The following is a 25,642-nucleotide window of genomic DNA, read 5'->3' as shown; positions in this document are numbered from 1 at the left end:
TGAACCCCAGCCATGTGGTCCCTGGCAGCCTCTGTGCCTCAACAAAACACCCCAAAGCTCTGCCCTGCACTTCTGACACATATCAGCTTGGAAGGCACATGAGGAGGGCAGGAGGAAAGGAGGAACAAACAACAGCAGGGAATGTATTTTCCTTTTGACATTGGCTGTCCACCACATCTCATCCCAAGACCAAAGCTCTGGATTTTCTGGGAGCACAGAAGCCATGGCAAGCTCCTGCCTGCACCTCTGTCACTTGCTCTAAGCTAAATTGCCTGCAGGTTTTGGTCCTTGCTGCTGCACTGCCAGTGAACCATGACTTACATTTACAGCCCAAGGATGCAACTGGAGTTGAGAACATTTCAGAGAGCTCAGAGGACTGAGCTCTCAGATTTTCTCCACTCTGAGTCAGTTAAAATCCCTCATCAATGTTATGCTCTATGAATCTCAATAGGCTGCAAAAACAACACTGAAATATTAAATGTCATGTCCAGATGTAGATCAAATGCTTTGCCAAGCTGTGGTAATCTCCAACACAAACGTGGACGGCAGAAGCACACAGCACTGCAGCCTGAGCACGAGTCCTAGCTGCAAGGGTCCTGGCCCCATCAGAAATTATTCAGGCAGACAAATATTGGAAGTGTGACTGCAGTTTTAACTAGATGGGATAAAATGATCAAAGGAGAACAGACCTTTGCAAACCCAAGACAGTGGGGTCAGGTTCTTGGAAAACAACCTGCTTTTTGATGTGCCACTCACTTCTGCTTTGTCTTTATTTAGGTGCCAAACAAATCCAGCCACTATTGAGTACTGAGGCAGGAGCTTAGTTTTTTGGAGCAAACTGAGAAATGAAAGAGATTTTCTCAGATTCTGGAAACTCCAGTTAGAGGTCAAGAGAGCCCAGCTGATAAATTCAAGGTTATCAGCTCCTCAATGGGTGCTGCCTTTCCCCTCTGGCAGGAGGGGGACACAGATGTGCAGCTCTGCAGGGCAGGGGCTCAGCTGTCCCCTGGGGCTGGGCTGGCCCTGCAAACACAACACCTCCACACCCTTTGTTATGCTGTCAGAAATCAATGCCAAGTAGTGCTGTGCCTGCAGCCTTGTGATGGAAAAATAATTTACAAATAACAAGAAAAATCAATAGTCCAACAGACCCTGGCCAGTCCTGGTCTGCTGAAGAACGGGGGCAGAGAGAGGAGTACAAGCACAAGAGAGCCACAGTGCAAAATTTACATTTTTGCACTAAGCAAAGCAGCAGGTGGACTCAGAAAAAGCCCTGCTTTGAGAAAGGCCAAACATCAACAAATCTCAGCACTCAACACCAGGAAAGTTGTCCCAGACCAGCACTGGTAAGGAATAGCATGACAAAGCATTTTACCAAGGCAGGAGCAGCCCTGCTGAACTTATAGGAACACTCTCAAGACCCTGTATCTCTCAGCTGGGGGCAAAATCATCTGCTTTACTGACAGCACTTTAGAGAGGTACCTAAGACAAATATGAAGACAAAATAATCCCTAATGACACAAAGCATTAGAGTTTAAATTGAATTGGCTCCTTAACAAGAGCAGATGCATATTGGAACCAGTTTCATTGGTGAGAAAGATTAAAATTTTTCCCCACTCATATTTTTCATTTCTTTCTTAGAGGTTGAAATAACCATAGTGGTTTTTCTTCTAGAGCACAGGAGCAAGAGGTTGTGTGCTGTCCTTCCTCAAAAGCATCATGATGTGTTTGTCTGGAAAGGCAAGTGGCTCCCAGGGGCTGAAGAGACCCAGATGGGCAGTAGCTCAAACTCCAGAGGCTCCTCTCTTGCCCAGCCAGCAAACCAATGCCAGAAACCAGAGTTCCTCTTCACAGCTCTCATTGAAAATGGGGTAAAGCTTTGCTCTTGCTGTGGTGAGAGTGTGCAGCTCTGCTGATGGCAGGGCTCAGTGTGTACTTGAGGAGCTGCTGGTTTTTCTCCTGTGTCCAAAGTCCTCTGTTTATTTTGAAACAGCAACAAAGTCTCTGCTGCTCTCCAGACAACGCTGTTGCTGTGTCAGTACAAAACATTCCCCCCTCCTCTGTGTCTGTCTGGCCACCCTTCCCTGCCCCTGCCTGTCTGTGTGTGACGGGTGGGAGGAGAACGATTTCCTTTTGCAAAATTACCCCTCTAAATCCTTACCTCAGTTGTTTCTGGAGCAGCCTAGTGCTGCATTCCTCTTCCAGCCACATGTGTGCTGTTTCCCAAGCTATTGCTTCCTTTCTGGTCTGTGAGCATAACCCCAGAGCACAAGGCACTGCCCTCTCTGTCCCAACTGCTCAACATCAAGCAGCTCTTTGGGCTGGCAGGAACCCCTCCAGGTGTTCCCCAGAGTGAGCAGAAAGAACCCTTCTGAAGGTGAAGGTCAGTGATTTTATATGCTATGTGAAGGTTTTCTCCTTATGTTCCTAAAATCATTCCACATTAACAAAAAACAACCAAACCACAACAAAAACAAAACAAAACCCTTTCTCAAGAGCAATTTCAGCCCATTATATATTTCCAGTGCTGAGCTTGTGGGTGTTTTACCAAGACAGAGATCAGAGCCCAAGTTAAGGAAGGCAAGCAGAGCTGCCAAGCCCTGTAAGAAGCTGTAAATGAGCAAACAAGATTACTGGTATATTTTTCAAATGACAGGAGCAAGACAAAAGCATTTAAATTACTTGGAAAAAGGTAAAATAATTGAGATTTCTATCTGAGCAAAGCCAACATGAAAAGTCCTCCATAAGAATCAGGGTGTATCACTTGCAATCTTTTGGATACTATATCACAAGACACATGTTTTACTCTTTATCACTTTCCATACAGTTACTTAAATTATAAAAGTGAACCAAAGCTAAAGCTCAAGGGAAAAAATTACAACAGCTGTACACGTCTTGGCCAGTGGGAGAGAGAAAAAACTGAGCCTTTCCAGAGCAAAACATGTGAGCTGGGCCAGAGCACGGGGTCCCTGTGTTGGGCCACAACACATCCCAAAGGCTCATAACTGCTGATGTGGAATTTACAAACATCACTTACACACCACTCCCTAAATCACCCCTGCTGGAAGGAGACACCACCACTGTTACCCAAAATCTAGGCAGCAAAAGGCAATACACTGCATGTCAATTTTTTTGGAGTTATTTTTCAGAGCAATTTTTTAAAATATATTTCATCATAGCAAAAGAATGACTCCAAGGTTTTTTAGGGATGGGTTGGCTTTTAGCCAGGTTGCCAGGGTTCTGACTGCTGTCGGGTGCTAAATTGGCATGCAGAGCTACTTTGCTCTCTCCTCCACAGCTGGCCTGTGTTTGTCCCCAGCTCTGCCCTCCTGACCCTGCCACTGAGGTCAGGCCCTTTTTGGGAACCCTGCCCATGTGGGGATCCTTGTCCTCAAGGATGGAGTCTGCCACAGGAGGGCATGTTGCCTCCACATCTGCAGGCTTGCAGCCATTGTTAGCAAAAGTCTCCAGGACCTCTCATTTGCACAGACAGCATAAGAAGAATCACCTGTGCACCCTTAGCTGATGGGGTAACCTGTCCTGTTACTCTGTCCTGCATTCTCTGCCCACAGCATCCTCACAAAGCCTCCACATGGCCAGTCTTTTTCCCAGTTGCTCACAGGGACCAAGGGATGCTGCTCTGTTGAGGGTTTGCAGTCCTGGAGAAAACCCAGAGCAGGCAGGGCCAGACTTCAGCTGCCTTCACCAGCACGGCACAGCCCATCCTCCCCTCAGCAATGGCAACAGGAGAATTTCAGCAAGGAGAAATGCTAAACCCCAGCCAAAACCAAAAGCCAACAGAGCAGGCAGCCAGCAGGGTCCTGCAAGTATGCAATACGTGGCAGCATGCTGTGTTTTATTAAACACCAAGCACCTCACAACAGAAGAACCATCTCCAAAACGTTAATTTCCCTGCAGTTGATTAACTGTCCAGCATCCAGACTCGCATTACCTCCGAGACCGAGCACGCGTGGGAGGGAACCTGGCAGCAAGCGCCGGGAGCGAGTGCCAGTGTGCGATCCTGAAGAGCTCTCACACCACATTTGGGATTATTGCATTCCTTGGGCAGCTGCCAAATACTCCCCCTGCCCCCCTGCCTAAATTTCCCCTTCTTTTTTAGTGGATGCAGATTAGGATGAGAGGAAGTGAGTGCCTGTTTGATTTTCAATCAGACACAGAGGTGCTGCCCACCCCCAAACACTTGCGTGCGAGGCTCTCAGGAGCCTCCCAGCTGCAAACACCTCTTTTTAATACAAGTGCTGCCTCTTCAGAGCTGCATTTGAGCACAGAAAAACCCCTCTCAAACAACAGCATTGTTATTTTGTTGTTGTTGTTGCTCGTTTCACTCTGCAAACAGGAAAGGGACCGAGCTGTCCCTGTCTCCCAGAGCATGTGGCTGCCACACACAAATGTCAGCCCCAGCAACAGGAACGATCTTGTTCCCGTAAGTCAACAAACAATGTTTAGAAAGGTCTGTGCTGTGGGAGGATTTCCTAACGTAATACAAGTCATCAGACTTAAAACACATGTCTGCTCTGGTGAATTTAATAAAGCAACAAGGCTGTGTAGGAAAAAAGATACAAGAAAACAAGAACTTTCTCCTGATGACTTCATCCCACAGGATCAACAGTAAATCAAGGGCAGCATTTGTTGGGAAGGGGAAGCTCTGGAGATTTCTTCCAGAACTTTAAAGGAAATTTCTAGTATTCCATAACAAACCCAACACTTTTCTTACTAAAAAAAGAGGAAAAGAAAAACCCATCATTTTCCCAGCATTGTACCACGAGAGCATCACTCATGAATAGAATGTTGTATCATCAAGGAAGGAGCATGGCCTGAGCCACTGAAGCATTTGTTTCACCTTTTTTTTTTACAGCATGGGCAACACAGATAGATGTTGATAACACTGCTTCCCCACATACCATATTCACCCATGTGTTTTACTCAGGCAATACTAGGGGAGAACAACAAATGGGGTTAACATTTTTAAACATGAAAAGAAAAAATCTCCTCCCAAAAGCCCCCAGACCCCAAGCCCCACTAAGCCAAGAGTTTGAAGAAGCTACATTATGGTTGCAGCAGCAATGGCAATTTGCCCCTGCCTGTAAAACAGGCAGAGAGTGATGGACACCCAAAAAAGGGTCACTGGACTGCCCCAGGCAGGCACCCAGACTGTGCTCACCTCACATGCACTCAGAATAGAAAAAGACATTTAGAAAATCAAATGGTGGATCTTTTTTCTGTGTTCTCGACATAACTATCAAAATGAAAGCTGATCCTGTTGTGTGGAAGCCTCTGAGTAATGTGCTGGAGCCAAGAGGAAATCCTAGGGGATATTTGTGGCTCTTGGCAGCACAGTCCTGGACCAGCTGGACCTTGACCTACCCCAGAGCAGCTGTTCCCAGGTATGCCACTGCCTGCTTCCACCAAGCAGGGCTTTACAAAGTTGACTTTTATATTTTTTTGTATATACAGCTGTATGTACTAAAAATAAAAGTAATTTAAATAAATTAGTACATATTTGTGCAGTACACTGCATTTATAAAAGTTTTATCTCTCCCCTCTTTGTACTGCTTGGGAGCACAAATACATTTGTCATGAATTGCCAGGAAGATCTTCCTCTTTGCAAATTCAGGCCCTCTAAAGAGGAACGGCCTGCTAATCTTTTATTTTAAAACAAGTCACAAAGTAGCACATTGTAGAAAACTGCATTAAAATCCCACATTCCCACATGCATGCAAACAGTACCTTTCAGAGGTTTAAGACAACAAAAACAAAGCCCCCACACACTTTCATTAACTCTCACAATCAGCTTTTATCACAACACTTAATCTACCTTAAGCTTTTGTACAAACAACAGGAGATGCACGAAACCTCCCATCTCCAGTACGACATTCAATTCAGCATTCACCCCTGGGAAGAGCAGGGATAAATATACCCAGAACAGCAACAACTCCCTGTGACCACAGCTAAAGTCATTTAGAACACAATACAACATTCACAGAAATAAAACATTACTCACTGGCTCCCTAACTTCAAGCCTTTATCAGCCTTCTCAAAGTTCCAGAAATCATGTGCTCAAACACAAAAAATGAAGCAGCTGTTACTGAAATTTCACGAGCCATATAAAACACAGAGTTATTCAGTATAGAAATTTCTAAACTGTGAAAATGTTTAACTTCGCTTTGGTTAAAAGGTAAGAGAGTAACACTCAACAACACTGACCTACTTCAGCTACCTAATTCAGAAGATGAAAGAAAGTTTAATAAGCACTAGATGATTTTCCTCAGCCTTTAATAGTTGTGGAGCCTGTAGCCATGTGATGTTTTTATGTAGTCTTGTAAAAGTACATTTAAAATTCTTCAGTATGTGTAGTTATATTGACCTAATGAAGTTTATCATTTCAGCCAAAGGATGTTGTTTGTGAGGCTGTTACCGGCAGGTTTCCAGACTCCCATAAAATGCAGCTGCTTCATGGCTCCTGACGAGTCCAGACAGTGCCCCTGGCTACCTGAAAGCTCAGTGACAGACTGAAAAATACAATTCACAGGTCACTGTCCTCAGACAAAGCTTCAGCTAGATCTGTGTTGTACTAACCCACCAAGTGCAATTTTAACATACTGTAGCTTTACATGCAAAGGAAGAAAAAAATCTTTCACTTTAATGATTAATCAGTAACACTCAGGGAGGTTTCTTTTATTGCTTCTGACCTAAATATGAGCTGCAACTCTCCTTTTACTCCTTTTTCACTCCAGGAGCTTTTTAGCCTCCCACAGAGCAGTCCAACAGCACAGTGGATGTGCACTTCTCATTGCACCATATCAGAGCAAATGTGAAGTAAATTTTAAGGTCCCTAAAATAAACAACCTCATCAACACAACCCTAAAGAGCAAAGATTTGCACATGCTAATCTGACCATTGGAACGGCGATTTCAAGTATCAGTACTGCGAAGATCACTTAAATAGAGCAGTAAAATCCTATCATTTTGCATGGCTTGGACTAAAATAGGTTGCGAGAAAACACAATGCACGGTGTAAAATGCAACTAACCTATAAACTTCCATAAAATTTTCTACCAGCTCTGAAAAATCAAAGTTGTAACAGAAAAAAGTGTGCTCCTTTCCTGGGATAATTAGGCATTATTTAACACACCTGATGGCAAGTGCAGGTGACAGCAGTTAAATGGATGATGAGCTCTCCTGTATTTAAGATCGTTTTGTCTCAGAAAACACAGGCTGTGGCGATTCTGAATGTTTTGCAGAAGTTTACAAAACGCAGAAATGCCACCTCTGTGTGTGTGTGTTTGCATTCAGGCACAGGCTGGGGGAAAGCCACAATTCTGATGCCTCACTTTGGAAAAAGCCATAGAAGGTCTAGAGAGAGGAAAACCTCAGAGCATCATTACGAGTTTGGCTAGGTGTTTGCGGTGCTTCTGGCATGCCCTGCCTTGGCATTTGTCACCTTTCCCTCAGCCCTGGCGGACCCGGCTCTCGCAGCGCCAACAGCAGCAGCGCCCTCCCGCCGTGCCAATCCCGCCGTGCAGGGAAGCTCCGTGTGCATCTCGCCCTGCGTGCTGCTGGAAATTTCTGCCATCTGCTGCTGCCTTTCCTCCCGTGCCTCACAAAAACATGGCTGGCTAAATAGAAAGCAATTCTTTTATCAGGCATTTTAAAGTGGCATCGATTTGAATAGAGAGATTTTTTTCTTATTTTTTGTGTTCATGTGAACATAACAGATCAGCACAGATTAAAGGATAAAGACACGAGGTCAGATTTATACTGCTAGCAGATAACTAAATATATTCAACAGCTTATTTCATACAAAAACGTGGGTTTTTTTGACACTATGATTTGAATGACTTTTGACCTGTGTGAACAGCACACAATTCTCTCCCAAAGCCAAGCCCTAAATTCATCACACAAGTTATTGCACTGGAATGTAATTTCAAGCCACAGAATATCCTACACAAACACACCCTGCCTCTGCCCAGGCAGCACCCAGAGCTGGAGACTGAGCTTGCACCAGTGCAGGGGACCCTCCTCAGGGTGCTCTTGGGTTTAATGAATTTGCACTCACACCGACAAGACAAGCCTTGGATGAGGCCAGATATGCAATTCAAAAGACACCTGGCTACAAAGAAACATTTAAAGCAGAGAAAATCAAGTATTTGGTGATGCAAATATCCTCTGCAGTCCCTTTGAGGTCACACACTAGAGACTTTCAGATGACCCAGCACAGAGACAACTTATTGCTGAGGAACAGCAGACCCAAAACCTGATATGAAACACTTCATCATGGATACAACAGACAGCTCAGAGGGACCATGCTGCCTGATGACACAGGTTCATAACCAGCCTGTTTTTCTACACAATTATAAGAGAGGACTTACTTACCTTTGTGGGTGCTCTGCCCCTCCTGCTGTGCTCTGCTCACCAGGGCCGACACTCTCTTTTTGGGGTGACTCCTGCAACCACTCGTGGCAACGGAGGAGCTGCTTCCCACATAGCCCACAACCCCAAACCACCGTGCTGAGGAACCCCCTCCTGCCCAGGGAAATAAAGGGGTGGGGCAGCTCATCCCCTAAATGGCCCCACCTGGGTAACTCCTCTCCAGGTGCACCTGGGCTCCCAAATGGCAGCTGGGCCATGCTCACCTGTGTGCGCTTGGCTCACGGCCTGAGGCGTGACGGGAGCGGCAGCCCTGGCGTTGTCCCTCAGTGGCTGAAGGCGATCCCCTGGTCCCTGCAGTGTCCTCTGTGTCTGAGCTGTCCTATGACCACACCTGGGCCAGGCCAGGGTGGGATCTGGGCAGCAGCAGCAGGTTCTGGGGGCGGCCGTTGGGCCGAGGGGCGCTGTGAGGGGAGCGCGGGGCCGCCTCAGGCGGGTCACGGCCGGTTCCGGCCGGTTCCGGTGGCTGGGGCACCAGGACTGGGGGGCACAGGGAGCCTGAGAGACAAAAAACAGGTGGCAACAGGGTTCAGTTCCCTTTGTTCCTTACCACCCAAAGGTATTCTAATTGCCAAGAAATGGAGTCAATTGTCCCCAGGTGGAATCCATTTCTCATGTGACGGTACAGAGTGAGGGATGTCCCCGTTCTTATTGCCACCCACCAGCTGCCACCCAACATGGCATGGCCCTGCTGAGGTGGGCACCTGGCTTTGGCCAGAGCTGGCCCGCCACAGCTTGGCCACCTCGTACCGACCACAGCAACAAGCCCTCTGTGAGCAGTGTCCCCTGAGACACCCAAATCCCAGCAACAAACCCTGTCCTGTGGGACACCCAAATCCTAGCAACAAACCCTGTGGCCAGTAGTGTCCGGTGAGACATCCAAATCCCAGCAACAAACCTGTGGCCAGCACTGTCCTGTGGGACACCCAAATCCCAGCAAAAAACCCTATGGCCAGCACTGTCCTGAGAGACACCCAAATCCCCGCAGCAAACCCTGTCCTGTGGGACACTCAAATCCCAGCAACAGACCCTCTGTGAGCAGTGTCCCCTGAGACACCCAAATCCCAGCAATAAACCCTCTGTGAGCAGTGTCCCCTGAGACACCCAAATCCCAGCAATAAACCCTCTGTGAGCAGTGTCCCCTGTGACACCCAAATCCCAGCAATAAACTCTCTGTGAGAATTGTCCTGTGGGACTCCCAAATCCCAGCAACAAACCCTGTCCTGTGGGACACCCAGCTTGGGGCTGGGACAGCGATGGATTACCTGGAAGCCCTGCAAAGGGGGATAGTGAGAGGGAAGGTAAACCAGCCAAACAGACCATGGAAAAGGTGGGGAACAGGTTTACAGGGATCCTAAAACTTCCAGTAAGAGGAGCGAAACCCCATCTAGCCAACCCACAGGGACAGAAATCAAAGCATGACTTGATTGAAACCTAAGTATCTCCTTGGGCAAATCCAAGGTATGATGTCATGTAATTTATATGACAAATATTCAGAAGTGGATTGAAACAGATTCTGACTTTATCTGCAGTTAAGGTAAGGTTAGACTTTTTGCCTAGAAGAGAAGCTGTCCATTCCAAACCCCACTGAAGAGCGGCCTATCACTGAAAATGAAAAGTGGGGATTTTTGTTGTCATCTCTAATTGAAAACTTTCAAACACTTTCTCAGTAGGTGAATGAACCCACATTTATATAATATAGGCTTAATAGTTAATGAAGAGATATAAAGAACATTAATAAAACTTTACCTCCCTTTTCAGAGCAGTGATTTGGTGATGTTTTTTAAAAGGTGCACCACACAGCTGGTTTCCTCCCCTAATCATTAAGCATTACCACTCCAACTAATAAGCAATGGAAAAGCTAAGGTTTGCAATATTTTCTCTTTCTTAAAGACCTGTTGCAGCAACTCTTCCCAAAGTCAAATATGGAGACTGTGATCCACAGTTTTTCTAATAGCTGTTCATGCTAACCTTTCACCATCCAGCTCCTCACTTTGTTTACAACATAGCAATATTACACATCCAAATAATAAGAAATCATGCTGGCTCAATTCTTCATTAGGATTATTACAAAATGAGAGTTGTAAATGCTGCAAAAGGAAAAGAAACCATTAAGACAGTGTATGCCACCATTGGGTTCAGTTATGGGTCCCCATGGAGTAAAACTCAGTTTTATGGAGACTTGGGTAACTGCCAGGAGATAAACCATAACATTTGTTTTGACAAATTTGGGGCAGTCCTCTTTATTTACCAGGAACTGAAAGCACTCTACTTGCACCAAAGCAGCATAGCAAGAGAGGGCTTTTATGGGAAGAGGAAGATCTGAACATTTGTACTGTTTTGGTGTGCTGCCCTCCCATGCTTGAGCATGAAACACATGAAATAATTGGTTCCCTTGGGTACACAAATTAAAAGCCCATTCACCACGGAGTGCAAAGCCTCTCATTTCTGAGCAGGTGAACATGTAGCAACTAGACATTTCAAACAGGATTCTATCAAGTCTAGAAGCCTGAAGAACTTGTTTTCAAAAAAGGCAGGCAAGGTCACAGCATGCACTGAGGAAGGAAGTGTTGCTCTACCATGGATTTCTATTCTGTGCTTAAACACAGAACAACTTCACCAGATTCAAGCCAAAGGAAAAGTTGACCTGGTGAAGAGTTAAGGGGTCAAGCAAGAAAGCTTTCAACATCTTTTTGATATTTCTGCACACCTCCCACGTTGAATAGCACATGAAGACACACTGGAGTGTTTATCAGAAAGTCATTTGCCTTCAGGAACCATAAAAAACTTGATTTGTTTTCTGCCAAATTTTGTGAGCATGAAAAATCTCAATTAGATTAAAAAAAAAAGCTTTAAAATGAAACACTGACTTATCTGCTTTCAGGAAGGGAGGTGGAAGGAACAGAGTCTGTGATTCTTTGTCATAACAATTTGGGGTTTTATGTATAAACACAAATTCTGAAATGTCTATAAAATTTCACTTAAACCCAAAATAGACCAAACATACAAAATACAAAATATTCCCTTTCTAGTATAGCTTTGAACAGACAATGCATCTTTATGTAGTATTTGATTTAATGCCCATTTTATCACAGATGGTATAATCACAAAAAACGGAACACTTGAAAGGAATTTGACAAACAGAACCAGATGTAAAACATCTTGAAGCTTACAAATTCATCACAAAGATTAAGGAGGACTTGAAAATACAGGGTTTCAAAGCTTCCAGCAGACCAACACATCTGTTCACTCCAGAAATGCTTTCCTACTTCCTGATGTGTTTACACAGTGAGAAGATGCAGTGGGAACTAGATCAGATGCAATTCTGTTTGGAGGGTTCATTACCTTGTATCTGCAACAGAGCCAGGGCACAGAATAACCACACAAAAAAAGCTACTGAAGAACAGGGATGCATTGGCCTCAGGAGAAATATTACAGGCAGGTGGGAAAAAAGGAAGAAATGTGCTGCTGTACTCCAATAATTAATGTTGAAGGGGATGGATCCTCAGGAATCCTTCTGTCTATGAATAACTGTTTTTATTACTGGTTAAGGCAAGGGCCCTGTGGAGTCACTTTTTCAAAATAATTTTTAAGCTGCAATAAGAACACCATGCAAAAGGATGTTCCTTTCTATGAATGTTTAAAAAAAAAAATCAACCAAGCAAACTAACATTTCCTTTACCTAATCTTCACAAACAACTGCTCACAAGAAGAAATTATGCCCTCATCCACTCCAGCCTTGTAACCACAACGTACTGTTTATGCTGTGCTTACAAATTTATTACCTCACCCTGGCCAAAGATGACCATTAGCACCTGTATCCTCACTGCCACAGTTTTAAAGTCCAACACAAAAAAGCAAACACTAGTCTGCCTGAAAAGTTAAAATGCCTCAAACTTCCCAGAAATACTTGTTTGAAACTTGAGTGCTGATCAGAAGAGAGCAGAAACTTGAGCCAAGCAGGGAGAGCCAACATCTAGGAGAGGTGAGCAGACACCACCAGTGGCCAGGAAAGGCAGCAGTGCCAGAAAGTGTAATTTCCAGTCTCCACTCATGGTTCTTAAATCCCTTAAAAATTTTTTTTCAAAGCTCTCATCCACTCTAGTGGTTCTGGATACTGTCCACACTAATCACTCCTAGGAAAAGAAGAAAACATTATGCTTGTGCAAGCAAAAAGCTCATCAAGCTGCATGCAAAATTTAAAAATTTGCCCTTTCTAGCATTTGGAGTCCAAGTACAATGGAAAGAATGAAAGAAAGAAAGAGTCAACAGTGGAGCATCTGCAACCAATTTCAGTGAAGATGGAAGATAACCAGTGCTGGAGGCATGCTCAGGACAAGCCTTCCTACATGACAGATGCCTTCAGCATTCCAGTTTGCTGGCTATTGTCACCATTTGGTTCATAAAGAAACACTGCTGGCACGAAGCTAGTTTTAATTTAGCCACACCAAAACATCTCTTGCCCCACAGGGATTAGTTACCTAGTTGTTTCCCATCCAGTTTCCAAGCAAGATTCAAATCTTTCAGCAATTTAACTTGACCATGTCAGTTTTGTTTGTAGTGATTTCTAGATGCTGGGCTACATAGAGAGATCGTGTAGTGTTGGAAGAATCAGCACTCAGTACTCAACTGTCAGTGCTAAGCACCCAGTGCTTATTCAAGCTACTTCAAAGAAAGGGGTTTTTTTGGGACCAGGCATTGTCAAATTCTCTCTGAGGTGAGCTTCAGCAGGAAAGCAGAAGAATACTTTTGAGGAACCAAAACACTGTTCAGCTGCATGGTGGAAAAACTCCTGCCAAAGCAAAGGGTTGTGAATATTTTGTTTTATCTGAACTTTGGATCACCTGAAAGCAAAAGGAAATTATCCTTGGGGTCCATTTTGTTTTCCTTTAGTATATTCATATGTAACATACAGTAAGCTTTACTGTCTACAGAAAATTTCTTATGTTCTCAATCTCAAAAATACATTCTTTTCACTTTGGTATTGTATATACACAGCATGAGATTGCAGTTCCCATGGATGGCTTTAGTTTTGGAACCATAAGTTATTGCCATGTCCATTTCAGGCCTCTTCAACTCTTCTGTCCTTTGTGGGTGACAAACCATGATTTTTATCACAGCAAATAAGTGTAGCAAAATCCATATCAGTTTATGGTCCTAGGGTTACTAAATTAGTAGCAACATTATTTCTTAAAACATTAACCACCCATTGTTAGAAGTGACAAATTTTTGCTTCATTAGATAATTATTTTAGTGGGTTTTTTTCCTCATATTATGTTTTGCTTTTTCCATCTGTTAGTTTCCATGAAGTTGCAACACAGTTTTGGCACAAACTTGGGAATTTCCATCACAATGTATTCATCTTTCTTCATATTTTCATCAACATCTGGAATCATTCTGCATTTCTCAGAGAAAATATTCCCCAAATCTTACTCCTTAAGAGAGCAGGGAAATTTGACACTAGATGATGCTCTAATGCAAAAACTTTCTACATTGTTTGAGTCTGTTTCTTTAACAGTACCCTTTCTTCAAAGTGAGAGGAAAAAAAAAAAGTTATTAACATTTAACCACTCCTAATAGCTGTGTCAGTATTCAAAATTGGCAAGTATGACTGTTCTACTACTTTAATTTTTAAAGTCTGCTTTACTAACTCATGAAAGCATGTAAAATATAAAAATTATAAACACTATAAAAAAGTACATCTGCAGCAGAGGAAACAAAGATATAACTCAAATTTTCCTTAATATAAGATATATCATCTACAAAAAGCTTTTTATAATCTCTGGATGCTTGTTACTTCTTCTCCAGATGCTATCTTAACCCAAATAAAAAGAAAGGAATTTTATACCAAAGCACAAGTTTATTGTGTGCTTTTCAGATTACAAGATAGTCCTCACTCACAACTACACCTAATTCAAAATAAGAGCTCTTTTATCTTTAACCATGCTAAAATACCACCCCTCCACCTGCTTAAACATCCTTATAGCTCACCATTTTCAAAGCAGCTGTCAACAACATAACAGACACCAACCATTCATATTGCAATTTTTTCTACAAGTTCCCCAGTTTATATATCTTCTGACACCTTCAAAAATTTTGCAGCAACTCCAGCTAAAAGCAAACCTTCCTTCTGCTCAAGGATCTGTGTCAGAAAGAAAGGTGGTTCTTCAAGGATAAAATGTAGCTCCAACCATGTCCAGACTTGCCTGGAATCAAGTACTCCTGGGCTTACTTTACAGTGTGAGCACAAGTTTCTGAATACCCCTGCCCATCACACCTGTAGTGACCAGCTTACAACAGTACTCATAAAACTGGTGTAACTGTGTTTTCTGGGATTTGGAAAAACAGGATTCCTCCAGCAACTGTTAGATTGGAGTGGGATTTAACAGCAAAGACAGATGCCTCACTTTTAATCTTTACAGAGCTTGGAGATTCCATCTACTTCCTCTTGTGTATTGGCAACAATTCTTAGAATGCAACTTTTTGTTCAGACTGAAAATCACCAGTTTTGTTCCACAGATTGACAGCAGAGAGACATGCCCAGTTTGTTCAGGAAGCAATCCTGTTGATGCTGTGCCATGGTAACACTGCTTGCACCAAAAGGAGAGCAGCCAACAAGGTCTAATGCTCCATCACCACCTCCTCTGTCCCACACCAGCTTTACATTCTGCTGACTAAAGCTGGTGAAAGCAATATGCCCAAATAAATGGTCCACAAAGGAAACAACCTTGCTTCAGACCCTCGTAGATCTCTATAGGTCAGACAACAGAAACATTGTGCAATTTGCAAGCCCACGTGCCTGTAAATTTCCATGTAATTTATGTCAAAGCCTGGTAAATTGGTGCTCAGCACCACGCCCTTCAGTTGTCCTCAGCAGAACAGTTTGTTGACCTATTTCTTTCACAGACTTGTTCCCACACCTTCACTTCTCAGGAGGTACTCAGAAAAACAACTCTGAGTTTTGCAAAGTCAGTGAGTCGGGAATGGAGACCACGTCAGGCGGCGATAAACGAGATGCCTGAGAGCACGTGGAGAGGTCGAGCAGTACTGAACCTGTACCAGAGAAATACTGAACCTGCACCAGCAGCTGTGGAGCAAACAACAGGACTGACTGTGCCTGTCGTGTGCACCTCTGGGCAGGCTGACTGGTCATGTCCCTGCAGCCTGCACAAATAATTCCCTTTCCCCTCCCCATGTACTGGATGTGACAGTACAATGGCCATTGTGAAAACACACAATTCTCTGCTCACCTGACCACAACAGTCAAAGTGGGAGGACCAAAGGAAAGACAGAATTCATGAGCCAAATCACTAAAACCTGCTCAGAATTGAACCTGTCATAATTTAACTCCTCTTAGATTAAGAAGAGGCACCCCAAAACAGCATTCTCATTTAAAATCCAGACAAAGACACTGTATGTGATACAAAATGAACAGTAAAACACATAAAGCATTAACATGTGAAAGAAACATGTTGCCATTATGTCAAATAGTGCTTTTTATATTTTATTAACAAGCAAGCATCCCTGGAACTGGGTCTATATAAAAATATTTCATGAACCAATCAGAATACAAGGGAGTTATATAAATTTATTTTATGCAACACTGATTAGTTTTGAAAATCTCCATTTTTAATGTTTTAATTTCAACTTTCATTTTCTTAAAAAAAATCACTAAAAGGACACAACCCACAAAAATACAATCTGTATCTGCTCTATATTTACAGATAACTGGTCACTGTTAAGGCACAGATTTAAAACTAACATTTTATGTAGCAAGTCAAATATTTGTGCATAATGTAACACTAACAATACGATACACTGTACTGTTATATTCCCTTTGTGGAATCAAAGTAAGTGAGAATTTACTTCCAGTGTGGTTTTTTTTTTTTTTTTTTTAAATGTGAAGCCCTACTGAAAAACAATGTTGTTCATGGGAAATTCTTCACTTTGGTGTAGATGAAATAATCACTGCTCAGCAAAAGACCACATCAACTTAATACTGTAAAAAAATCAGTTTCTGAGTATAGTACCATCTGGATGGATAGCATGTACCTACAAAAGGCTAAAAATCTGAGTGCAAAGCTTCTGGATGCTTTTAAGTTCAGGCAAAAAAAGCAAGAAGGGGTGGCAGAAAATTCTGTACAAAGTGCTGCTGAATATTTAGTTCATTAAAAACATTTTATGAAATAAGGAGTCTGAATACAATTTGATTTGCAAGTGCTGGGCTTGCAAATGCAAACATTTAAACAACAGCTTATCTGTAAGCACATAAATAGTCTGTGTGAATGGAACTATCTGCATGCTTAGAAGTAAGCACAAGTGTAAATAGCTTTAGAATGAGAAGCCCTGGCTTCCAAGAGGGTTTCCATGCAGTTGCTCTTGCCTGTGCAATACACACACACAAATCTCTCCTAGACATGTGGATATTGACTCTTGGCATTGAGCAGAGGAAGCTGCTGTGAACAACTGTGTGAGTACCAGATACAGCTTTACCCAGTCACATCTGCAGTGCCATTTGAAAACCAAAGCTGCTACTTCATCTACAGGGGAAGTCACCCAGGTATACACCATTAAGTAGATATGGCTGAAATGAGCACTGAGCAGCAATTTTTAGCTAATCACAAGACTTTTTTTTATTGCTTGATCATCTATGCCCTCAAGTAATAGTCTCTTGAAATTCCCTTTGTGTGTGCAATTTTTGCCATAGATCATTTTGCATTCTCACCTTAAAAGAAAGAATTACCCATGGAAAGTGTCAAAACTCTCTCACCCATTTTTGCATAAACCCCAACTACTGTAAATGTTATTCTAATGCCTTCTGTTAAGAGCACAGTGGTTTATGTCCATCTCAAAAGGCTTGTACACTGAACATAAATAATACATTACAGTAGAGGTAAGGTAATTCACAATATTTCTAATGGGAATGCTTTTCAATTAATGCTTGGAAACTACACATAGCATTGCAAAAAGAGGCACTTAATGGATTCCTTCATTACATTGAAACCCTTCATAAACCCATAACACAACACCTGTAAAGACAGAGGAATAACATTGCCAAATCTTTCGGACTTTCACAGTATAAGAAAGCAAAATTTAGCTCTAGCCACTTATAATATGGACTCTTTCTGTTGAACATAACTTGTTTCAGAAATAGTTCATCTCCAGAGTTTCAAACACTTCTGCAGCTGACAATTACAAATCTAGATCGAACAAAACAGATGCTATTACACCTATTTTATGTAGGTCACTTCATTGCTGCATGCATAGTCATGTAAGTAATATGTGTCATTTATTAAATGGCAACAGTGCTGTCTTGTCAAATTAGATTAGTTGTCTGTTTAATCAAACTGACAGCCCAGAGCTCTAGTTTGATGAATGCCTTTTGGTCTCTACCATAAACCTGCAGTAGATCAGTTTAATCTGTTACGTATTGTAGGTGTATAGAATCTAAAAATAAAAGTCTGATATAAATAAGTGTCCTTTAGTGGCAGGGTACTAAAAATAGCCCTTTGCTTTGAGACAACCATTAAAAACAGTTTTAGCATAAAGGCAGCAGTTAAATATGTTGATTGAAAAGGGTTAATATTGCAAGGTCCATTTTGGTCTTTCATTGCATTTGTTACAGTGAGTATTATTGCAGGCAGAATTAGACTGCTTTATAAGAGCATAATAGGACTGGTCCACTACCAAGTGACTTGATTTTGGAACAATCTCTTCAGATAACTACCAGGGAGACAGAGAGAGGAGAAACAAAAATCTGCATAAGAACCAGTTTCTAGTACCATTATAGTGAGATGTGACTTAATGCAGGAACACCTGAAAAAATTTGATTAGTGCCAATATAAAAATTGATATGGAAATGAAAGAGAAATAAATTTCCACAGGACAAGAAATCAGAACATGTAAAGTGCAGAAAGACCTCAATAATTATTTTAAGCAGTACCAGAAAAATCCATCTTGATAAAGCCAAATCTATGCTCTCTGGCATCCCAGCTCTTCATTCTTCCTTCATTCAACAAAGTACAAAATTCAGTGCATACATTATAGTTATAGGTAATAAAATACTAAACAAAGAACCCTATATTATTATTATTGCAAATTCTGTCCAATCTACATGAGTAAAACGTAACCCACATTTGGTGTTTCGAAAGACAACTGACAAAACGAGTTCTCTCTGATTTTTTGGCACAGGATCGTGCAGACACAACTTTGCTTTGGTCCTTGACACCCAAACTCCCAAAGTGCAGAGGGTGGTGTGCAGTGAAGGCTGTCCACAGGATTGCCATGTCCATCTTTGCAGCTGCTTTCTGAGCCCAGCCTCCTGCTACCAGCGCCCACTGACGCTGGCAATGTCCGAGTGATACTGGCGCGGCAGTCTCCCGCTGGCTCCGCCTTCCAGGAACGAGGCACGGATGTTGGATGGGTCAAAGAGCTTTCTTCGGTTTTTGTTCAGTTCTGGAGGGGGCAAGCACACCCACAGAAACCCATTTTAATACTTTATGGCAACCAAATGCACAACTTCTGTGTAAACGAACAAAGTATTTTAGGCAGATAGGGTATGCACTGAAAATATCTGTGAGGTACTTCAATTAACAAACAGTCCAACAGGATAATTAAGAGCATCAGGTTGAGACTCAGAGGCTCTACCTGGGACAATTCTTATTTGGCACTGATAAAATTTTGCAATATTGATTTAGATCAAATAGACATAGCTGAAACTTTTAAAAGTTTCTGTTACAAACTCAAACACTGCAATCTTCCTGGAAGCCCAACCATGCAGTGCAGACTGAGATTGACAGAAAAGCTTGTTACCAACTTGATCACTTCTCAATGCACAATTCTTTACTTTAAACATAAAACTGGAGCAGTATTTTAACAAGGACTTTGAGAAAAAAAACAGATGCACACCTCTCATTTAAACATGAACCCTAATCTTGTATTAGTAATAGCTCATTAAAATATTTTTCTTTTCCCCACTTTCCAGTTCTTGTAAGCAAACTCTGTGCTAGATACAAACCACTGAGAGATTACATAAATTTTCAAAACTGCTACTGAACTAAGTACATTTGCAAACCAAAAAAAAAAACCAAAAAAACCAAAAAACAAACAAACCAAACAAACCAAAAGCCCCTTAAAAGTAGGCACATTTTCCCAGTATGATAACTGCTCTGCTAATCAATAAAATGGAGGACAGGGAACCAAGAGGTTGAAAATGCCAGTTGTGACTGGTAAGTAGTGCTGTTCAGATCCTGCAGTGCCTGTAATCTCAGAAATTCCTGGACCCACAATTTTGGGGCATTAAACTTCACAATGAGAGATTAACTTTCTACCAAGCTGCAGCTTTACCAGACTATCACAAGTGAGCTGGTATTAGCTAAGGGGAAAGCTCTATAAAGCCTGGCTTTAAGCACCTCTGGTGAGGGGCAAGCTAATATTACCTCTATAGACTCTAGGCATACTTTTCACTCTTTCCAAGGTTTTTATTTCCTTTGTTGGCTACAAATACACAATTTGAGTGAGAAGAATACAAACAGTGCTTAAAATCAATACATGGCATTCTGAGTTTTTTACCTGAGATTGCAAGCAGCATTTTTCTTCTGGCACCAAAAGTGGTAATTCCCAACTCTTTCAAATCTTGATCAGTAAGAGTGAGGAATGTCTGCAGATCAATCTAGATTAAAAAGAAGTAGGAAAACTATGCAAAACAAGTCTTTCCACAAAAGTATTAAGCAATAAACGTGGTTCAGAACAATCTCATTTTTTCCCCCTGCTCCATTTTACAGTTACTCATGTAGGCAGCAATCATGGCTTTTCAATGGCTGCTTCACATAGTTAGTTGCTCAATTTGCTACACTTGTGACAGAAAAGGAGAAATTTAAAAGTAACCAGTTCAGGAAAAGCAGAGAAAATCAGTTAGTCTTATTTATGAGTCTTGAGGTTTTGAGTATTTACCACAATTGTAAGATGTATGACCCAGCTTTGAAAGAACAGCTCAGGAAAACCCTGTCACAAAGTGAGTTCTAAGTGGCTTTTGGTGAAGAGGCAGCACAACTAGTGCTGGAAAACATCCTACCAACACAAAGCTGCCTCTCAAAGGAACACCAACCTCTTGCTGCTGGAATACATCTGTGTATTTGCCCAAACCAAGCTTGCTGAAGAGCTCAGGCAGATCAGATCCCTTGAACAAACTGTTGAGGCTACAGCCATTGCTTCCTGTCAGCGAGGAAATGCAGTCCATGTAGTTACTGCTACTGAGATAGTGTTCAGCTGGAAGGGAACAAGTGCACTTTTCAGACACATCACAGAAGGGCATGGCTTTCCACCAACATTGTATTCAGCTAGATCATTACATTTACAAAGTATTTAAATCTATTTTTCAGAAAAAAGCCTCACAGTGGTCTGAGAGAATGAACAACATAAAGCAATCTTATCATTAATTACGTTCTGGTGTTTGTTTTCTATAGCCCTACTTTTGTCCATCCAACTCATCACTGATTCTTTTATCCTTCATCCACACATTTTATTTCCTGGGAAAGCTACAGCTGTCATAGAACATTGTCCTTCACTGCCAATGTATTTGTGTTTCTAATTTTCTTCTAACACACATGTAAACACATTTTTAATCCCTAATTATTTTAATTAACCTAGCACCTCCAGTTTTGTCCAATTAGGTTGAAAACATCAATAGATTGATTTCAAATAAAGTTGTCATCTCTTTAGATTTTCAAGTACTTAGAATACGATGTGCAGCCATTCACAGCTCAACTAATGTGCTTTTTAAAACCATGAATATTTTTTCTAATTGGAGCTATCCTTTCTTACCATACCCAAATTTAATATGTGTGTACTTTGAGTCTGAGATTTAGGCTTATTCACTGCTTTTAAAAGAAAAAGCAACCAAAAAAAGTATAAACAGCCACAGTACTTATTTCCCCATAAAGCAGATAGGTAGCAGATATGGACTTAGTGTTCTCTACCTCCAGTTCTCACTTTTTCAGAAAGGCATCAATTAACTTATTAAAAAATATAGTTTCTAAGAGTAAAACTAAAAGTAAAATTTCAATTTTTAAACATCCAACAATGTTTAAAAAGTCATTACAAAACATGCAGCCTGTATCCACAGAAACCAGTTTTTAAAATCATGCTTGGCCATGCCAAACACATGGACAAGCTTCTTTTCATAGAATTGCCTGGGTTGGAAGGGACTTGAAAGGTCATCTAATTCCAACCCCCTGCCATGGGCAGGGACACCTTCCACTATCCCAGGCTGATCCAAGCCCCATCCAGCCTGGCCTTGGACACTTCCAGGGATGCAGGGGCAGCCACGACTTCTCTTGGCACCCTGCACCAGACCCTCAGCACCCTCATAGGGAAAATTTTTTCATAATAGCTGGGCTAAACCTACTCCCTTTGTAGCCACTCCCCCTTGTCCTGTCACTACACAGTGTTCTTGTAAATTTTATCCCCATGAGGAGACTCATGGTTTAAAATCCGGTTTCAGCATGGATTATGACTTCACTAGTGAGCAAACAGCCCAGTAAAGCCCTGGCTGCTGTTGCATCAGCAAGAGAGCAGAACGAGAGTGGCCTAGAAATAAGCCTTTTTACAGGTCTACTTTCAGTACACCTTGAAAAATCCACTCCATGACAGCAAAGAGTTTTCTGCAAGGATGCCTGACATTTAATATCCTTAAAAGTTTTCCTTTCGGACTATTATTTGTATTATCATGTTACACAAGCTTGTTGCTTTGTTTTTCTAAGTTTTAAACTTTCTGATGTTCACATTTTTATAATGGAGTTTTTCACACATTTTTTATGTAGATAATAATGATTGTTTTACATTTCTTTCTAGAAGAAGAAAAAATTGATAGACTATTAGTTTGACCAGTGTGGCTGGAGAAGTAGCAATTTCATCCTCCAATCCATAGTCACTTTTAGAAGTCTATAAATATTAGAATTTGAAAATAAACTACCCTCTTTTTACCTTAAACATTTCAGCTTGTGTGTGTCGTTCATTTTGTGTCCTACTGCAACACAAGCTTACACTTCTCAATTTGTAAAAAAAGTAATTACAAGGTGTCAGTAATTTAAATCCCTCGTGAAGTCATGATACATTCATTTCAAAATAAATACTGGTATTGAAATGATTATTTTCTTTTAAGCAGATAATAAGAGCTTATTAACCTGATTTGTTTTGTTTCCGCTTGGGGCTGCCAATTGAGGAGACAAAGTCGTGAGCAGAGGGTCCAAGGCCGTTCCGGTCTCTCCAGTTATCAGATTCACTGCCACTGCCCAGGTGCTCCCGACTGCTGGACCGGGACAGAGACATGGATGAGCCCTGCAAACCACAGAAAGAAAATTTGGGCTGAAAACAGAGCTTTCATTGTGACTCAGATGTTTTCTTTGAAGCAGCTCGCTTGAAAAGCAGCTTCTAACGCTCCCAAACATTCTTCTGGCAGTTGATCAATAGGCAAATAATTGCAAACCGGACACAAAAACAGCAGGTGTGCCTAAAACATGTGCAGCTTACAGTTTTTAAGAAGAAGTTATTTAAAGGACATGATTCAAAATAAATTGCTCGGTATTTCCAAGTTTGTTTCCAAAACATTCCATGGTATCAAATTCCCACACAAATTCTAGACAAAGCAGTCTATTGACTACAGGGAAGAGAACATAACACAACATTTATCTGAAGATAAGTGGATCAAGTACACACTACTTGACAACAGTTTTGCACACTATACTACAACAACAATCCTGCAATGCCCTGTGAATTTGTAGTTGTTTTGTCTGGGATCTTTCTAAATAGATTTTCACATACCTGTGAAATACTTATTATCAACTCTCATCACTGTGAGTCAGAATGTAGCAATACCAGGCAGCAGTATTCCATGGGAACATACCCAAAAGAAATCAGCCTTGTAGATATCACATACTTACATGAGCTAAAAACTACAGAAATTAACAATTTAATTCTATACACTTGTACCAAATTGCAGTTGAAAAGCATCACTTAGGAGGCAATCTTTTACACTATTTAGTAAAACTGGCACCCCTGAAGAAACACTCTTGTTGGTTAGAATCACAGAGCTATCTAGAGATTTTAGACATCAAGACCTTGGGGAAAACCCCACCCCAGCTCAACCAAGACAGGAAAGTATGCAAAAGAAAACTGCAGATTTTGGTTGCAGTTTTTTCTTTCCCTAGTTACTACTGCATCTTGTGTAGCCAAGCCTACTACACGTAGCTGAATGGCTCAGGAAGTTGATATGCCAAGTGGAGAACACCAAGGCACATTTTTATCCCAGCTGCATATTTCTTTTGTATTAATAAAGGTGTCTTCAGATGAGGATGGAAAAAGGATTACAGCAAGAAAGCACAGTAAAAAACAACTTCAGCATGCCTTTGAGAAGAAAGGAACAAATTCCCTGCAAGATTCCCATGCTGGGACTCTGAAGATAATTGCTGGACTCTGCTCTGTGCCTGGGAAAATTCTGAGCCCACTGAATAGTGCAAGTAGAGACAGCTGCTCCAGTTCTGTCCACAGAAGGAAAGATGAGCTGCTGGTTCTACTGTTCTCCTTCACCATGCAGTGATACACATGATACAGTTTATCTGTCACATATACTCTGTCCTCATTAGGTTAAAAATTCCTTGTTGCTGGTTTGCAACTACTGAGATGTTTGGTCCTGTAAGTTGTTCAAAGGTCCTTTAAACAAATATATTTTAAGAAGCAGACATCTATGCTCTGTGACTTATCTGTGAAACAGATGTAACTTTGTGTGTTGGGCTGAATGTATTCCATATGCCTTAATATTTATGTAAGAAATATTTTTCACCATAAAAAAAATATTTACAACAGTTATCTGCAAGGCTTTGTTTTTACAGAAGTTAGACATTTCTCAAGAGAAACAACTGTATCATTCACTAAAAGTAAACTTTCATTACAGTATACTTTTATATACCTCATATGTGGTTGTCATGGAAGGCTTGTATGATACATGATTTGCTCTTCTTAGTTCCTTGATTGTTTCTGCAGGCATTGATTTAGAGAACCCCAAACCACTCCATGTATTTGTTGGAGTTCTCACTTCTGTTACAACTGGCTTCTTCAACATAGCTGAAAATAGAGACAAATCCGTAAATCTCAGACTTAGTCAGGGTACTGAGAAGATAATACTGAAGTGATGTTTGCTATCAGCCTGAGCCCAGCAAACAGCAAACCCTAAACACCTCCACTTGCTACATAGCTTGAATCCTACCCTTCCTTAAAGCAATCTACTCTGCCAGAAGATAGTTAAATCCCACAGGGCTGCATGGAGGCTAAAAAAAAAAAAAAATCACATCTGTTTCAAAGAGAGGACCTTCTGTTTTTCTTTTGGTGAACAGGTAATTTGGTTTATTTTATAACAAGGTCAAAGATATGTTTAAGTCCCTTACCAATTCTACAACTCAATTTATCCCTGAAATAAGAGGCCATTTAGCTGATTTGGCAAACACCTTAAAGTTTAACTTGCATCCAAATAAAGCGAAGTGTTAGAGAAATAGGCTCTCTAAAAACCATACTGATCACTTGCACATGGATGTACTTACACATCCCATCTGCAAGCTGCTTATATCGCATTTTATACTAGGTCGGTATTAAGAAATTTTTTGGAACATAAAGCTAATATACAAACGTTTCACTACCACTTTCAGATTTTATTAAAAATCAGATTACAAACTGAAATTTCAGGAAATCATTTCATCCACATGCTAACAAACTTTTCAGAAGTCACTGTTCATCCACATACCTTTGGTTGCTAGTAGTTTCTTCTGTTCATAGTCAAATGCCTAAAAATTAAACATGCAGAAGATAATTTAATTGCAATTCTAACTAAATGTCACTCCAGTACTCAACTCCGTGAAAACAAAGGCTTTCAAAGTGGCCAGAAAATACATCTAGGAGAAACCTGAAATACTCCACAATAATTTCATGGTAGCCCAGTTAGAGCCTTAGTTACTTAAAGAATTCACTCAAACATAGACAAAGATTTTTAATAACGATCTGATTTCCATATGAGTGAGGCTGCAGCAGTGTTTACAAACTGCTTAGGAAGAATTTTTGTCTTCAATTTTTTAAAATAAGATATTTTTCAAGCATAGTTTCTCTTCCTTAACTATCTGTTCTTAGCATTTAGGACATTCCTTAGCAGT

General features: G+C 41.3%; 1 protein-coding gene and 1 long non-coding RNA gene across 3 annotated transcripts in view; both read right to left on the bottom strand.

The window, feature by feature from the left end:
- Positions 1–8,557, bottom strand: part of LOC135449875 (uncharacterized) — a 53,616-nt gene extending 45,059 nt beyond the window's left edge. Inside the window, exon 1 of the long non-coding RNA XR_010440871.1 lies at positions 8,394–8,557. This is a non-coding gene — a long non-coding RNA (uncharacterized LOC135449875). The remainder of the gene's footprint in view (positions 1–8,393) is intronic.
- A 7,378-nt stretch (positions 8,558–15,935) lies between these two features.
- Positions 15,936–25,642, bottom strand: part of BICC1 (BicC family RNA binding protein 1) — an 89,841-nt gene continuing 80,134 nt past the window's right edge. For both annotated transcript variants that reach the window (XM_064716848.1, XM_064716849.1), the window contains 6 exons: positions 25,240–25,279; positions 24,412–24,566; positions 22,631–22,784; positions 20,554–20,714; positions 20,019–20,118; positions 15,936–18,902 (listed from right to left, as the gene is read on the bottom strand). In XM_064716848.1, the coding sequence (XP_064572918.1) occupies positions 18,772–18,902; positions 20,019–20,118; positions 20,554–20,714; positions 22,631–22,784; positions 24,412–24,566; positions 25,240–25,279 (741 nt within the window). In that variant the 3' untranslated portion in view covers positions 15,936–18,771. The remainder of the gene's footprint in view (positions 18,903–20,018; positions 20,119–20,553; positions 20,715–22,630; positions 22,785–24,411; positions 24,567–25,239; positions 25,280–25,642) is intronic.

This window comes from Zonotrichia leucophrys, chromosome 6 (assembly GCF_028769735.1).
Source record: "Zonotrichia leucophrys gambelii isolate GWCS_2022_RI chromosome 6, RI_Zleu_2.0, whole genome shotgun sequence".
Taxonomy (NCBI): domain Eukaryota; kingdom Metazoa; phylum Chordata; class Aves; order Passeriformes; family Passerellidae; genus Zonotrichia; species Zonotrichia leucophrys.
This window is presented reverse-complemented; position numbering and strand designations above follow the sequence as displayed.